This window comes from Danio rerio, chromosome 3, assembly GCF_049306965.1.
Source record: "Danio rerio strain Tuebingen ecotype United States chromosome 3, GRCz12tu, whole genome shotgun sequence".
NCBI lineage: Eukaryota > Metazoa > Chordata > Actinopteri > Cypriniformes > Danionidae > Danio > Danio rerio.
In genome coordinates, this window is record NC_133178.1 from 45710640 (window position 1) to 45728995 (window position 18356).

The 18356-nt window shown below is 34.6% G+C and overlaps 1 protein-coding gene and 1 long non-coding RNA gene across 6 annotated transcripts in view; one reads left to right on the top strand and one right to left on the bottom strand.

The window, feature by feature from the left end:
• The window catches only part of tyk2 (tyrosine kinase 2), a 72635-nt gene extending 61998 nt beyond the window's left edge, over positions 1 to 10637 (top strand). For 4 of the 5 annotated variants that reach the window (XM_073944958.1, XM_073944959.1, XM_003198153.7 and 1 more), the window contains 4 exons: positions 2345 to 2517; positions 3060 to 3177; positions 8692 to 8802; positions 9393 to 10637. In XM_073944958.1, the coding sequence (XP_073801059.1) occupies positions 2345 to 2517; positions 3060 to 3177; positions 8692 to 8802; positions 9393 to 9536 (546 nt within the window). In that variant the 3' untranslated portion in view covers positions 9537 to 10637. Of the gene's footprint in view, positions 1 to 2344; positions 2518 to 3059; positions 5001 to 5732; positions 8080 to 8691; positions 8803 to 9392 lie in introns of those variants that run through there. The other variant, XR_012401190.1, reaches the window with a different exon arrangement.
• LOC141381273 (uncharacterized) overlaps positions 1 to 18356 on the bottom strand; it is a 124232-nt gene that overhangs the window by 82173 nt on the left and 23703 nt on the right. The window lies entirely within an intron of this gene.

The following is an 18356-nucleotide window of genomic DNA, read 5'->3' on the forward strand; positions in this document are numbered from 1 at the left end:
ACCCCCAAAAATGTCAAGCGTTGACTGGTGCGTGGTGATAAAAAGGTTGAGGATCATTGCCCTAGCTGACCAAATTTGTAATTTGTCCTCCACAAAAAAGAAGGTCTCAAGAAGAAAAAAGAAGGCAAAAGTCTCACTGATTCGCCTCGCAGCAATCCTCACACTAATTGATAGAGCATAACAAATAACAAGCAAGTAGTAAATTATAATAGCCTATATAATATTTTTCCCTTGTAAACCAGTGTGAATACTGATATTTTGGTTATTGAATGTCAAATAGGGTCAATTTAAGGCAAAAGGCTTAGTTTTTCAGTTACAAATGCCCTACTGATGTTTTCCTTTTAAATTTTACATTAGGCTATTTTTCATTCATTCATTTATTCATTTTCTTTTTGGCTTAGTCCTTTTATTAATTCAGGGTCGCCACAGCGGAATGAACCGCCAACTTATCCATCCAGCACATGTTTTATGCAGCAGATGCCCTTCAGCTGCAACTCATCTCTGGGAAACATTAGGCTATTATTTCTGCATAAACATATCTAGATATAGTAATAAACATACTGTTTGTTTGAAAACAACATTTTTTTGTCATCATTACTGCAAATTTATATGAGCGATTATATATGTGGATGGGGGCCTCACAATATTTTACGGGGGAAAAAGGGGGTCACAGGCAAAAAAACGGTTGGGAACCACTGCTTTAGGTGAACAATTAATCAGTGTAAAATAGTCATGGTGTGTGCAGTTTAGTCCTTTCACTTTTGAATTATGCGACGCATGTACTGCGCAAGTTGATGGCACCATCCAGTGGCAGTGCGTGGAGCTTTCTTAAAACTGATATAAGTTAGAGCCGGTGTGCAATTACTTGTATTCTTTATTTAAAATCACTATAATGCAGATTTGTAAGTATTAAATGGTTACATTCAAAATATTTTTGGTGACTATTAATTACTGCATAATAAGGATGTAACAATATTGTAAATACCGTCATACCACAATAGTAATTTTTTTCAATATTACCGTAGGCGCATGACTCAATAAAACTATATTTCTGAGAAAAGTTTTCTTAGGCGAATGAAGCGAACGGGAGGTAGCGGGAACTACAATTTCCATCAGCCTAGGCATGGCCATCATCCTTTGCGGTCTGTTGTCACTACAGATCCAGTTATGCGGAAATGGAGTGTGTTGCTAGTAGCGGGGAAGAAAAAGAGCTGGAAATGATCGAACCTAAAGCGTGTTTTAAATCGGATGTGTGGAAGCATTTCGGTTTCTTTCTAAAAAGATACGAAAAAGGAGAAAAGGTGACAGACAAAGAAAAAAACAGTATGCAGGCACTGCCAGACTGTGGTGAAATATAAGTCGAGGAATACGACTAAAAACAGTCATGGGGACTGCAGAACACAGCACACTTGTTAGATTGATGCAGACATTGACTTGTACCGCAAAGAGACCTCTATCTCACTCATGGCTTGTCCTCTCAAGTGGTGGAAAGACAAAGTACAGCATTACCCCCTGCTGTCAACCTTGGCTAAATCATTTCTCTCTGTCTCAGAAACCTCAGTCCCAAATGAGAGGGGTTTTTTTCTGTTGCAGGGGACATGCCCAGAGATCCCAGCTTTTACCAGCTTATATTTATATGATAATTTTCCTTAAAAAAAAAAACATCTCTATCTAAGTAAGTGAGTGATTAAATGTTGAATGTGATGAGTTTTCAACAATACTAAATTGAAACTTTATTTTTTTTATATGGTTTAATAGTTTTTTGTTATTAAAATTGAAAAACTAAAGTTCCTGTTTCAAAACTTACAGATAGATGGCTAATTTGTATGTCATTGATATGTTCAGTGCTAAGGTAAATAAACACTTTTGGCACTTTTTTCGAGTCTTTTCATTAGTTTTGTTTTTCCTGTAAATTATTCAATAAATACCGTACCGTGCCATTCATACCGAGGTATTATCGTACCGTGAAATTCTGATACAGTTACATCCCTACTGCATAAAATTTAAACTGATTTAATGAAAAATGAAAACTGAGTCAAATAAAAAACGAATACAATGTAAACATGGATAAAAATTAAACACAAAATGTATATATGGATTATTTGTAGCATAATGTTATTATTTGAAATGAAATGCTTTAATTCTTTTCAATGGAAGTTCCTCATAATTAGAAAACCACAGATGTGGACAAGAATCAAAAAGTAAAAACATAAAATATAAAAGATTTATCAGTGTGAAACGAGTTTTTGTGATGCTTTCTTTTTGTTCTACTCCATTTAATTATGATTTAGTTCAATATCAGTATGTCTGTTGAATAATGTTTCTGTGTCCTGTTGTCCTGTAGGGAATGGACTATCTGCACTCCAAGCGCTATATCCATCGTGATCTGGCTGCGCGCAATGTTTTGTTGGAGAATGAAGGGGTGGTGAAGATCGGTGACTTTGGCCTGACCAAGTACATTCCCGAAGGGGACATTTACTATCGTGTTCGAGAGGACGGGGACAGTCCTGTGTTCTGGTAAGATTAAATGGCTTGGGGATGATGGGTAATGTGCTCCCATGTGGAGGAGAACATCCCGCTGGACACTTTTATTAAATAAACATGATCTGTTAATGGATTTATGGCCATAATTCTATTGTGTCACCCAGTGAAAGTATACTTATCTTTCATTTTGATCGATACAAAGAGTGTTAGAATACTGAAATGATTCTGCTGAATGTCATTTGATTCAAAAAAGAACTTGCAGTTTGTCTTTGAATTATTAGGGGTAGTTCACACAAAAATGAAAAATCTGCCATCATTAAGTCACCATTCACTACTTTCTTTCTTCTATTTAACATCAAAAGAAGAAGATATTTTGAGGAATGCTGAGTTCTGGAACCCATTGACTTACATTTTAGGGGAAAAATTAATATGGAAGTCAATGGGTACCTGCTACAAGCATTTTTCAAGATATCTTCTTTTGTGTTCAACTGAAGAAAGAATAAATAAGGGAACTTTCATTTTTGCGTGAACTATCCCTTTAAATCAACCTCTTATTATTTTCTCTCTTTTTTTAGGTATGCCATAGAGTGCCTGAAGGAGAGCAAGTTTTCCTTTGCCTCTGACGTTTGGTCTTTTGCTGTGACCCTTTATGAGATTTTGACTAACTGTAGCCATCGACTAAGCCCTCCTTCGGTACGTTTCCATTTATGACCTTTTTTTTTTAAATCAGATATTAATGTTCAAGTAAAGTTGCACTCAGTAGTGTTTAAAGTGATTGTTTGCACGGAAATAATAATTCAGTTTAAGTGGTAAGTAAAAAAAAAAACATCTGCAAGTGTGGATATTTGGACAAGCCCAAAATCTCACTGACTTCACCAAAAAAATGACATGAACCTCTATCCCAGGGCTATTCAATTGGTGGCCCGCGGGCCAAACCCGGGGCAGTTTGTTCCAGCCCTCCAAATAGTGTGACCAAGACATCAAAAATAAATTTAGTTCAGTCGAAAAACAGCTACTATAGTTATGAAGTGAAGTGTGTCTGTCTGTTCAATACAGCACGAGCTGCAGAGGCGCAGAGCGTGAGTCACCATAAGCGGAGGGTGCGGACAGCCAAAAACATTTGGTTATCTTTAGTAGAAAATGCCTTTTGTACAATGCACTGTAATCATTAATAGGGATGCAACGATTAGCTGATTTCACTATTAACTGCGCTTTAGTTCCTCACAGTTAAAGAATCGTAAAGGCGCATTTCTGTTGCATGTAAAAGTTATGACAAGTTGTCACCTGTGCGCTAGTTTAAAGTTCCAAGTAGGCTATGTACACTGAGGCTAATACGCACTCACACCGGATTAACTATACCAGTGGCCGTTCCCATATCACGTCTTTTCCACTTGCGTTTGTTATTGCTAATGTAAGTATGACAATATGCGCGCACAAGTGGAGCAACGCGCTTGCGACTTTCCGGGCGCACGCAGTAGAAAACATCTCACGGTGAGAGTTGTGCGTGCCTTTCAGTGCAATGTAAACAAAAAATTTTAACAATTATTATTAAAATGCTTATGTGTGCATAAACACAGATGGCAACAACATTTAATCTAAATAGCTACTTACCTAATATAAAGCTTAAATTTACATTAGACGTGATAACCGTGAAACCAGGATTATTCTTCAGACTATAACTGCCAACCAAAATCTATAATTGTTGCATCCCTAATTGTTATGCTGTTCATAACATAACATATGAATGTGTCTGAATGTAGAAAAAGCCATACTTCAGCAATGCACTGCTTTTGTTGTGCAAAATACAACATTTTAAATGTTTGAAAAAAAAAAAGGTCAGTTGGACAATGCAGTGATATTATGTTGTTTTAAAACTCTATATATTAACATTTTAATGTAGAAAAAGCCAACGTGGGTGTCTTTATGAGCACAAATACAGCATATGGGCTTATTTATGTAGTTGTGTCATCACTCATATAGCAAGTCACATCTCTCCGGCCCTTCGTTTGGGATGCTTTTCATGAACCGGCCCCCATGACAAACTAATTGAATAGCCCTGCTGTTGGGCAGGTTCCTCTAAAAGAATAATTAGTTATCATTGCTAGTTATTTTTCACAAATAGTAACTGAGTTAGTAACTGAGTTACATAACTATAAAAGTAACTAATTACCAGGAAAAGTAACTATCGCATTACTTTAAAAATATAGAAATTGTCAAATGACTAATAAATAAATATAAAATATTTTACACTAATCTACACTGTTTTAATGTTCTTGTCATACAATCTAAGAGGCAACCATCAAATGCAACATATCATTTATACATTCATTTTCTTTTCGGCTTAGTCCCTTATGTAATCAGGGGTCGCCACAGCGGATTGAACCGCCAACTTATTCAGCATATGTTTTATGCAGCGGATGCTCTTCCAGTCACAACTCAACACTGGGAAACACCCACATGCTTTTGCATTTACACTCATAAACTAGGGCCAGTTTAGCTTATTCAACTCACCTTCTGTGGGGGAAACCAAAGCACCCAGAGGAAACCCACGTGAACACATGGAGAACTCCACACAGAAATGCCACCTAACCCAGCTGGTGCTCGAACCAGCAACCTTCTTGCTGTGAGGCAATCATGCTACCCACTGCGCAACTGTGACGCCAAATTCAACATATTGTTATAAATATTATCATAAACATTCTTGCCTTTCTTCTCAACGAGGGAAAAGTAGTGCTTATATTTCCAATTTTGCAAAAGATAGCTTTGAACTTGTTGCATTTGCCATCGTTCTGACTCCTGGTCTTTGGTGTGTGCCACTGACTGTGTGTGTGCTTGTGTTTGAACACCCACACTACTTTGCCTCTGATTAGCAAATGATGGAAATGTTATCTATCAAAGCCAATCTTCATGTTCCCAGTTACACAACGTTTACAGACACACCAATCTTCATCACTGGTTGGTTATGCGTCCTGCCCCAGCCCCGAATACACACACCCACCCCAGAGAAAGAAAGGTCCTATGGATGAGAGAGACGCTGCTCGCATGAAAACCAATTCATTGTTCTCAATTATGGATATATATGCGACTTTTAGGGAGACGCAGTGGCGCAGTAGGTAGTGTTATTGCCTCACAGCAAGAAGGTTGCTGGTTCGAGCCTCGGCTGGGTCAGTTGTCGTTTATGCGTTGAGTTTGCATGTTCTCCCTGCGTTCGCATGGGCTTCGTCCGGGTGTTCTGGTTTCCCCCACAGTCCAAAGACATGCGGGACAAGTGAATTGGGTAAGCTAAATTGTTCGTAGTGTATGAGTGTGAATCAGTGTGTGTGGCTGTTTCCCAGAGATGGGTTGCAGCTGGAACATATGCTGGATAAGTTGGCGGTTCATTCGGCTGTGGCGACCCCATATTAATGAAGTGACTAAGCTGAAAAGAAAATGAATGAATGAATGACTTTTATTGTCAGTAACAGCAACAGCATTGTAACAGGGAAACTGTAACTCGTTTCAGTACTCTACTAAATAAAGTATCGCAGTTTATTATTCCCGTCACTGATCTTGATGAGTCTCATTTTCTGTTGAACTTATAAGAAGACTTTTTTTTTAAACTGTTGGAAACCCATTGACATTTATACAAGGGGGAAAAAAATACAATGGAAGTCAGTGGTTACAGGTTTCAACCATTCTTTAAAATAGCTTCTTTTGTGTTGAAATGAAGAAAGAAACACAACCAGGTTTGGAAAAATTAAAGGCTCAATAAATAATGACAGAATTTTCATCTTTTGCCAAAGCCTGACCAAAATTCATTATTCACGGAATATCTTGCCCTTGGTCAATGCAAATTGGATTTGAAACACTCTTTAAGGCCCTATCATACACCCTGCGCAATAAGGCACAGGATATATGTCACAACAAAGATTATAGAATACACAAGACATGTCACTCGCATCTTTTCAAAATGGGGAAAAGTGTAATGGTCAATATAGGGAATAAACCCCGCCTACTAGTACAGGAGAAAATCATCGATCACTATATGGCAAATAAAGCCCGCCTTCTAGTACAGAAGTCAATCATCGATTGCTATAGTTTGACGATACTCTGGTGGAGAGGCTCGGACCAGACATGAGTTTCTACAGATTTTGTGTGATTTGTATGTTTGGAAATAAACTAAAGAGACAGTTGTTGTTTAATTTTATTGGTGATTCTGAATATGAAATTTAGTTCTTAAGCTTGGCAAGCAGTTTTGGAAAAGTTTAATGTTTCCCCCGTCAGACAGAATGTCCAAGCATGCCGCCTGAGAGGGGTTTCAAAGATGGCCGCCGAGTAAAATGACTTGCCTTAAAGGGACTGATTTTTTGCTATTTTCAGACCAGCGCAACTTTAATTTTCACGTTTTCTGCCATGTTGTTTAAATAGCAGATTCATTTGTGCCACTTTGTGAACTTCTGGGCGTGCTGGTCTAAAATGAAGGGTGTGTTAGGTACATTGCTATTTTGAGGAACTGAGACTGCACCATTGACCAACTAAAAGCTGGTCCAGTGCAGAGCGCGTTAGTTCTGCATCTACGCAGGTCCAAAACACTCACACATTGCTTAATACACACAGGATGTACAGCAATACACAAATATCTTTACACATAAAATAATTAAAGGATTAAAATGTTACAAAAAAATCTTATTTTCTACATAAATTTAAAAACCACTGCCTCCATGCCTTCTTCACCTCGCTGGGGCTTTTTTCAGTTAAAGCATGACAATTTGATTTGTACACCATATGGGGTATAAGAAAAGGATATGTGTTTGAATATAACTTAGTTTTTTCACCACACTTCGTTATTATTGTTCATTTATTTGTTTACTAGAAATTAGAACTAAATTAAATCTTTACACTTATAGAAATAGAAACACAATAGAAATAAAACACAATAGAAATTAAACATATAGTGATAGAAAACATACTTAATATCACTCTACACTTTCAATTTATAGTTATTTATTTTGGAAGCTCTGATATCCAAATATGTAAATCTGATAAATACTTACTTGATATTTTAATAATCGCAGCCAAAAAAGCAATTACAAGACACTGGTTACTTCCTGAATCCCCAACAACCCAAGAATGGCTAGAGATAGTATATAATATTTATGTGATGGAAAAAATTACATTCTCCCTTCGACTCCAAATTAACGCATTTAGAAACATCTGGTCCAAGTGGACTGATTACATTAGATTGCTCCATCCAATCTTCATAGAAATATAAAAATATTACTATCTAATTCCCATCCACATAACAAACATTTTTTCAATTTACGACCCATTGCACTCCCCCTCTTAATCCTCTCTTTAAATTAGGAATTCACAGTTGATAAGAACCTAAAGTTGATTAAATAAATAAAGATTTGACCCTCTCTGACCTTTGTATATTTAGTATTGATAATTTTATGTTACCATTTTATTGTTATTTTTATATATTGTATTTGATGAAACTTTTATTTATATTTTTTTATTATTGTGCTCTGTTACTTTAGAGTTTGTAAAGATTGTTTAGCAGTGGGAAATGTATTCTCATAAGTGGAATCATTGTACTGTGTTTATTGCTTCTACAAATAAAAAAAAATAATAAAAAAAGAGAAGAAATTAAACATATAGGCTAATGAATGTCTTCAGTGGAGTAAGTTTCCACCATTTCCTTACTTCACGAAAGTAAAGGAGTAAAGAGGTCGAATGGAGGAGGCTCATTCTTTATTCTCACTGCAGATGGTCTGTTTAACTGTTTTCTCGATATTAAAACATTCAGTTTTTCTCCTTACAAAGTCGCCTTGTAAATAGCAAATGTACGCGCGACTTAACTGACTCTTGAAGGGAATGGGAGATGAGACTCTGATTAGTTTAAAGCATGTTATGTTCAAAACACACCCATAACTCATTTAGAGAATAAGCACAACACTGTTAGACTGTATATTTCCATCCTTAAAATAGCAAAAGTGGATTCGGACACGCTCTTAATGCTTTAGCATCATGCTCCTCAGACTTTGTGACAAGATGGTTAAAATAGAGCTCTTAGTTATTATAAGCTTACACATTATGTAAACTAATTTCACCATTTGTGTTTCATGTAAGAAAGGTACACTATGCTGGTAATGTACTGAAATGACATTTAGTTCTATATTTGCAGTAATTCTTTACTTGATTGACTTATGACTGTGTTTTCCATAGAAATTCTCAGACATGATGGGAACGGTCCACGGTCAGATGACTGTTGTTAAACTGATTTCCCTCCTGGAGAAAAATGAGAGATTACCATGCCCTCCAGGCTGTCCTCGTGAGGTAGAGTGAAACTATACAGCACATACACTACAGTTGAATTCAAAAGTCTGAAATAAATTATATATCATTTTTATTTTTGTATTAAATATTTTCCAAATTACGCTTAACAAAACATTTTTCACAGTATTTCCTATAATATTTTCTCTTCTGGAGAAAGTCCTATTTGTTTTATTTTAGGTAGAATAAACACCATTTGAAGGTCAAAATTATTAGCCCGCTTAAGCTTTATATTTTTTTGATAGTCTACAAAACAAACCATCATTATACAATAACTTGCTTAATTCCCCTAACCTGCCTAGTTAAGCCTTTAAATGTACCTTTAAGCTGTATAGAAGTGTCTTGAAAAATATCTAGTCAAATATTATTTACTGTCGTCATGGCAAAGATAAAATAAATCAGTTATTAGAAAGGAGTTATTAAAACTATTATGTTTAGAAATGTGAAATGGGAAATTTCTCTCCGTTAAACAGAAATTGGGGAAAAAATAAACGGGGGCTAATGATTCAATAATTCACTTCAACTGTATACATTTTTTAAAAAATAAGCGTGATAAACATCTACCCTTTCTTCTGCACACTGATCTCCTGCAGGTGTATTCACTGATGGAGCAGTGCTGGGACTTCAACCCTGATCAACGTCCGTCGTTCTTATCGCTGGCTGAGTCTCTGGAGGAAATTCGAGGACCATACAAACAGCCGTCGTCGTTGCAGCTCGCTCAGCTCAACCATCGCTGACCTGCTCTTTTTTCCCCTCATAGCCTTCAACCACAGCACTTCACTGTAAGCCTGACCGCACTTGGCTTTTCGTGTCATTGGGTCATATTTTTAGAATAGAGGATGTTTATCATATGTGCTGTTTGAGGTTACCTCGCGCTGAAACTGAAAACCAGTGTTTGTGCTGGAGCCAGTCCTTAATGTCCGAAATACGATTACAATGATATAACTTAATGTTATTTTATAGCAGTACATGTGTATTTTTTTTCAGAAGGGTAGGGAAAGTGGTTTGTAGAGAAAAAATAGCAACATGGCAGTCATTTACATGCACATTCTCAACCAATTATGCAGCAGTTTCAATTAATTAACCCATTTATACACTGTAAAACCCAACAGACAACTTTTTCATATGAAATGAGTGTAGTTAACTCAAAATTGACTGAAAATGTAGTTTTTGAACTCTGTGTTGAAGGCAACGAGTTAATTAAACAACTCAACTTCAACTGAAATGGACTAAGTTCACAGTACTCATATAGAATATGTTTTTTTTTTTAACTCAAATGGTTTGTGGCAATCGGTTTCCTCAAACAGTTTAAGTTTTCTTCATTTATTGGGTTTTACTGTGCTCAAATTGCTTTGTTTACTCAATTGGATTAGATTCAAAGTACTCATTGTGATTAGTTTTTGAACTTAAATGTTTTGTTGCAATCGTTTTTTTCTCAAATTGTTTGAGTTACCTTAACTTTTTGGGTTTTACAGTGTGTGTATCCGAATAAAGCCACAGTCACACTGCACTTCACTTAAGGCTAAAGTGATCACCCAATCTATCCCAGTGTTTGCCATCATTTCACCTGGATTATTGAAATGTGAATGCGTGAAATGTAAAAAGTGTAGATTTACAGTAAGCACATTCAAAAATATAAGGAAAATATATCGTACACTCCAAAAACTAGATTAAAGAAAAGATAATAATAGCTGATTTGATTATTATACAAATATTAAAAGAGCACATTTTGATTAGAATACAAATACAGTTGAAGGCAAAAATATTAGCCCTCCTGTGAAATCTGAATTCTATTTCAATTATTTACCAAGTAATGATCAACAGAGCAAATTAATTTTCACAGTATTTCCTATAATATTTTTTATTTTCTTTTGGTGAAAGTCCGATTTACTTAAGTTTGGCTTGAATAAAAGCTGTTTTTAAAATGTATTGTTTTATTTCAGTATTATTAGCTCCCCTAAAGATATATATGTATGTATATATATATATATATATATATATATATATATATATATATATATATATATATATATATATATATATATATATATTTATGTATATATATATATATATATATATATATATATATATATATATATATATATATATAAATATATATATATGTGTGTGTGTGTGTGTGTGTGTGTGTGTGTGTGTGTGTGTGTGTGTATACATATATATATATATATATATATATATATATATATATATATATATATATATATATATATATATATATATATATATATATATATATATATATATTGTTTTTTTGGGGGGTTGAATTTTTTTGATTGTCTATAGAACAAACCACTGTTGTCCGATAGCTTACAAAATAAATCTTACCTAATTAACATAATAACCTTGTTAGGCATTTGATTGCAGTTTAAGCTGAATACGAGTATCTAGTATAAAATAATTTACGCACCTTCACCATGTCAAAGACGACATTAATTTGTTTTATGAATAGGAATTAGTTGCTACAAATATCTAAAACTGTCTAAACATGTCAATTTTCTCAGCACAGATAACATTTTCAAAGGAGGCCTAATAATTTTGATTCAACTGTATATGTGCATGTGAATAAATACAATTCCATAACTAAAAAAAACTAAAGCCACTTTACATGTGAGCCTGGTATGATGTGGTATAATTATACACCATTCTCGGCCCAGAATTTTAAGTATGCTTAAGATGACGGATGGCATTGATACTCTGTTGGCTGGCTACTTGTTTCTCCATAGCTGGTTAAGTGGAAACACGCAATTTCTTTTTCTGTTATTTAATTAAGTAAATATCAGATAAAAGGCAGTCTATCTGATAATCGTCCATATTGCTGTTTATATTACATGGTTGGCGCATTTGTATTACATTCCAAAAAGTTCCGTTATCAGCACCACAGTAGAATATGAAACCCTATCGACATGGAATGGAACAGTGAAGCAAACTGAACCGCTTGGCCTGATACTTTAAAACAGATTAAATATTGTTCACAGCAACATTTTAGACTGCTTTATAATATGGGTTTTGCACATCACCGGGTGTTTTAAGTTGGAAATGACTCTACAAAAGTCTAGAGGATACACTCTTTAGTTGGTTTGAATTGTATGTTTAGGACAATGTGTCGTCTGGAAACATGTTCACTCAAATTAGAATTTTATTTGAGACATACACAGTATCTGTATTGAAAGGCTTATACAACCACCTGTGGCCTTAAAAAAATAATATATCAATAAAAATCCAAGTTATGGATTATAATAAGAAGTAAAAACAAAGACAATTTTAAAGTTATAGCTATCAAAAATAGGCCAAATATATACATTTTTAAACTTTAGATATAAATAATATAGCTATAGAAAATAAAAGAAATGTAATATTTAAAAGAAGCATTTCTAATACAGTGCCTGGAGCATAGAGGGAAAAGAGCGTATCCTGTAGGTGGTTTGTCTAGCCCACTCCCCTACATGGAGCACTCTCAGAAGAACTACACAATATATGACCAGTGTGTGTGCAAAAGTGCACTGAACAACATGCAGTTAGGTATATCATTTAAATCATGCAAAGTGTATCACAGGAAAAAAATGCTAAAGTGATTTAAAAATATTTACAGTTACACATCTACAGTTGAAATACAGTCTCTTGACTAATTGCTGAACGTTTTGAACACCAGAGCATCTTTGTCCATTGTTTTCTAGCATATTCAAATTTTGACTTTCTGACCAAATGTTCAAAGTCAGCACCTCGTCATCGTCATCGCTTCACATTTGTACTGTGTTCATTTTGTTTTCAGCACGCTGTTGTGTAATAATGTTATTTGTAGCATCGTTGTCACAGCGTCGCATGTCATGTTTTTGGTTCGTTTAGATGTCTGTCTTTCGTTCATCTTTCAGTTCAAACACACCGGAGTTTGTTTGTTGTGCACCAGTTTTCAAACGCCACCATTTACACTTCTTCAAATAAACCACACTAACAAAGTTTGCTTTATATGAACCAAACCCCAAAGGGATTTGCATAACTGTAAAAATATTGAAATTGCATCATTTGTGCGTTTTACTAAATATACAGGGTAACAAATGCAAATATGCTCTTCCATTCCATGCAAAATACATAAGGAATTATTGACAATGAGCTTTTTTAGAAATAATACACACCCTAGATGGTGGTGCGGTCACAATAGGTGTGTATTATTTTCTAATAATTCAATAAACCACAGTCATTATTTTTCTTGTACTATAATCTCCACTCTTAAAAATACATTGTTCAGATGTTGTATTTCAACATATTTGTCAGGTTTTTGTCCTCAGACAGCTCCTATGTTTGGCACTAGTTTCTTACACGTTAAGCAAGGCTTTCTGTTTTGTTTTGTTTACATTTTTGCAGGTTGTGAAGTAACTGAAATCAATAAGCGTAGTGATATGAAATTGTAATGCCGTCAAAACCCGGCTGGAACTACTTTAGCTGTGTGTTTATATGAAAATTACTACTTTGAATGCTCATCAATCGATAAGTTTGCATTGGTTATAAAACATAGTCCTCCACTGAATGAAAGAGATTCCAGCATCAGCATATGTCTTCTGTTGGTGAAAAAAGGTGACCTGAAGTGCTCAAGTAACAAAAGTATGCATGGTTGTGGCCATTTATCATTCCTTAATCAAAATGTATCATATTTGTGTGTAAATACTACAAGGTGTTTTGGTTGCTTTTAAGTTTACTTCCTCTTTCCCCATTCCTGCCAAAATTGGGAGTAAACCTGTGACAGATTTATGGAAGGCCTTAAAATATAAATATATTTGTTTACATCCTATATGTTTATCCTATATATTCCAGTTTGAATGTTTATTTCTTAATTTATACATATTTCCTTTTTAAGAAAAAGTGCAATTCTACTCTAGTTTCTAACCTTTTGTACAACATTATTCTGTGTGAAATGCTATAGCCTTACTATTCCACTGAATGTATCTATTAAAACTTCTTTAATAAATGTAATTTTTAAAGGTCTATACCAAAATACATTCTTATCAAATGTGTCTTGCATTTTTTTTAACCGAATGCTTTTGGATTTTCATACACTCAAAAGAGAGTCAAGTCAAACTTAATCTGTTTTGTGAATGAGTGAAACACGCAGTATGCTAATGACAAGGATTCATTATTATTATTATTATTATTATTATTATTATTATTAATATTATTATTATTATTATTAATTAGTTTTTGGACCATCTTCTGGTAAAATAACATTTCTTTCTGGCCACATATGCTTGACTTCTCCAGTTATTTAAAGTGAATTTTTTTGTTCCTAAAAGCTGAAATCTGATACATGCATATGTAATAATGTGCTCTGCATTTTTCTTTTAAAAAACAAAGCATAGAACTGAAGTAGAGAACCTTTTGGCCAGTTTTTGATACTTTGCCTCAAAATAATTGACTAGATTTATTCTGATCTGGCAACCCACTGTATCACTTTTTTTTTTGCCATTATCAGCATTGTAAATCAAGGGTTCAAGGGTCATGGTAGAGTCAGTAAAAAGTACACACACATGCTTATAGTCTTGTCTCTTATTCAAGTTTCAGGAGCAACAAATAATTGACTTCTAGTTGATCAGTTGGTATCAGAAGTGGGTTATATGAAAGGCAAAGACCTCTAGAATATGCCAATTTTACCAAAACAAAATATGATCATGCCTTGATTTTTAATGATTTAATTAGGGCAGTATGGTCTGACTTTGCTTAGACAAAAGTCTTGTCACTAAACATAAATCATGTACAGTATAGAATATAAAGTCATGGTGCAGTGGAGAATGAAAATTGTGTTTGACTCTCATGAGCTTGGAGGAATGCATCCATACATCTCTGCCATGACTCAAATCACTTATTAATAAAGTCACCTGGAACGGCAAAGAAAGCGTTCTTGCAGGACTCCCAGAGTTCATTAAGATTTGTTGGATTCATCTTCAATGCCTTCTCCTTCATCTTACCACAGACATGCTCAATGATGCTCATGTCTGGTGACTGCGCTGGCCAATCCTGGAGCACCTTGACCTTTGCTTTTAGGAACTTTGTGGAGGCTGAAGCATAAGAAGAAGCATATCCTGCTGAAGAATTTCCCCTCTCCTGTGGTTTGGAATGTAAGGGGCAGCACAAATGTCTTGATACCTCAGGCTGTTGAAGTTGCCATCCACTTTGCAGATCTCTTGCACACCCCCATACTGAATGTAACCCTAAACCATGATTTTTTTCTTTCACCAAACTTGACAAATTTTTATGAAAATCTTGGGTCCATGCAGGTCCCAATAGGTCTTCTGCGGTATTAGTGATGATTGGGATGCAGTTAAACAAATGATTCATCTGGAAAAAATATACTTTCTGCCATTTTTCCAAATGATCAACTAGAAGTCAAGTTATAATTATACATGACTGAAATAAATTATTCACTAATCAAAATCGTAATAAATTTGAACATTAAAATGAACTAATTTTTAAGAAATTAGAATAATAAATCATTAATTTAAAATTAATAGCATCTGATTAAACTAAAAAAAATCTAGGTGTACATAAATACAGTAGTGTATACATAATATTTATACAATATGTTTTGTATATATACAAATAACAACTATAAAGATGTTGTTAAAATTTCATAATAAATAACTGCTGTAGAACAGTTCAGAAGCGAAATTTTAAATGTATATTGATCATACACATTTTGTTGAGTTATTAGTAGGGCCAGACAGAATCTGCGGACATTTTTTTTAAATCTGGATGTATATGAAGTCAATTTGAAAGAATAGAAAGTAAACATTAAACATATGAAACATAAAATAAAAACTTTATAAAAGGCCTACAATGAAAATCCAGTTAGAACCTCAGTTTGTTTCATAAACAAAGTGAGTCTCTCATCTATATAAAAGACAGCATTATTATTCAACAGCATTTCTGAAAGTAAAGATGCAGTAGGGGATCTGCTTAAATGCTAACTGGTTAGCATAATATCTTTCAAATGCAATCCCTCCCCTGCTGTCCAAAGCCACACCTAATGTGCAAATGCGCACATTAAAGGTGACAGAGACCCAAACGGGTGGGCAAACTCGGTCCTAGAGGGCCCGTGTCCTAGCTTGAACACTAACTAAACACACCTGAACATGCTAATCAGTGTCTTCAAGATCACTAGAAATCTATATTCAGGTATGTTTGATTAGAGTTGGAGCAAAACACTGCAGGACATCGGCCCTCCAGGCCCGAGTTTGCCCACTCCTGCACTATAGATCATGTCATTTGCCAGTTAGAAAACGTTATAGTACTTTATAATACTTCAATTCCCAACGAAAAACTGTATTATATCTAGCACACTTTCAGTTATGTAGCAAGCAAAATTTGTCATCACTCTCTCATCAGTCTAACTCTCTCTCTCACATGCTTTGTCTTAAAGTGACTACTAGTGCTTGGCCGACGGGCTGCAGGAATTACACTTGTTAAGCCATACTTACATGTTATTTCAGACCAAATATTTAAAGCAGCATGGTTAACAATATAGGGAGCACTTCACAGGTTGTCATTGCTCAGAAATGAACCGATGTGATGTGTAGATAAAAGCAGCTTCAGCTCAGTAAAGCAGGCTAGGCGGAATAGCGCTATTTACTGATGTTTTGTTGTTAAACTAAATAAAATCTACAATATCGATGCCATACAAGGTACCTTATGAAATTAAAAATAGTCACATCAATCTGTCACTAGAAGATTTCAGTTGCTGAAAAACACTTCTGTGCAAATAACCCATTCATAAAACACACAATCGACATCAGCTTTGCGTTTAAAATAGTTTTACAACAGAACATTACCAATAAATACTTCAGCCATGGTGTAAAAGTAACTGTGACTGTGGCCCGCATTAAAGTGCAACCGCTGATCTGCATGAACAGAGGTGCGCAGTTGTACAAATCTACATTTGCTGACAGACCGTTTTGGCTACTTATCAGAATTATGGTAATTATGGGCCCGACAATATTTCATTGGATGAACATTTTTTAGTCTTATGCCTTAAATACATATAAACACATTCAGTTCGCTTACTTTATTCATTACTATGTCGAGAAATGTAAAACCAGTTCAACAACAAATGTTTCTAGACAATCACCTACAGCACTATTAATTAAAATTAATTTATTAAATTAGTAAAAAATGTACTACATTTTTATTTAGATAAAAATTTAATAAGTAAATAGAAGGATTGAAAGCGTGTGGGCCTTCTCGTGTTTACATTTGAAATGGGATGAATTTGATTTAAAGCAGAGATGCCTAATATAGGGCCCATGGACCAAAGTTGTCCCAGTGTAACTTTTGATTTGGCCCACCATCCTAACTAAGCAGAGAGTAAGAATGATGGAGAGGATTGGGGCGAATGCCTTTATCAGAGATCGTCACTTCTAATTTGACGTGAACCTTTTTTATTTGTTTGTTTTATTGCTAAACTACAAAACAAGCAAACTGAAACTGTTTTAATTAGATGTTGTGAATAAATCAGATTTTATAAAATGTAAATAATGTCACTGGACTATGCAGAAGACATCAAGGCAAAAACTAGAGGAACTCCATTTGGTTATGAATGAGATTGTTTTTGTTTCTAATGTAAAATGTTCATTATAAAAAAGCAAAAAGATTGTACTTTATGTGTTACTATATTCTTAAAAACGTTGTTTTTAATCTTTGTTAGGTTATTTATTGAGTTTGAGTTTAATATTTGGTACTTTATTAATTTTAACCTTTATTGGGTTATTTATTTAATAACTCAGCCAGCTGGGTTAAAAATTTAAATTTCATTAATCAACTGATTTAAATGACACAAACGAGCTGTATTATGCATGTGTATGGTGTTTTTGCCTTTTTATTTTATGTTTAGTTTATTTAAGACATTACGGTAATAGTATTGTTGTCATTTTTTTAATCAAATTACCTCTTTTTTTTTGAGTTTCGAGTTTTTTATATCCCTTTCACCATCCAAGACCATCTTTCAGAAGTGTTTGGATGTGGTTAAATGTATTGTACATTGTGGACACTGAGTGAAGCCTGCTGCAGCTGCTACAGCACACAGAGCTCCATATTCTGCTCCATCAACACATGATTTTCTGCTTGCAGAGTTTATAACTGTCTCTACTTTGTTCTGTTTCTTCATTGTTAGTAATTCTTGATTTATTTTAACAAAATGCTATAATAACCTATAGTTAAGTTATATGTTGGGGTGTTTGGTTTTAACCCACAGTATAAAGCAATGTTTTCTAGTCATTTTTAAATATCATTAAAAAATTAGGAAATCACTCGTGGCAATTATTTACCATCGCCCACTAGCCTCAATCAACTTTGGTTTTTGGCCCTTCATAAGAAAAGCACCCCTGGTTTAAAAAAACGATGTCTACGATGACCTGGCAACCCAGCTGTTGTGTGTTCAAATTTGACTCGTGACTCGGTTGCCCCGCCCCTTACACCGAAAAAGAAAAACGCATTTCCACTGGGCCAATCAGCGAGCGCGTATCCAGCATGTGTGTATTGTTTAAACTGGCCAAAGC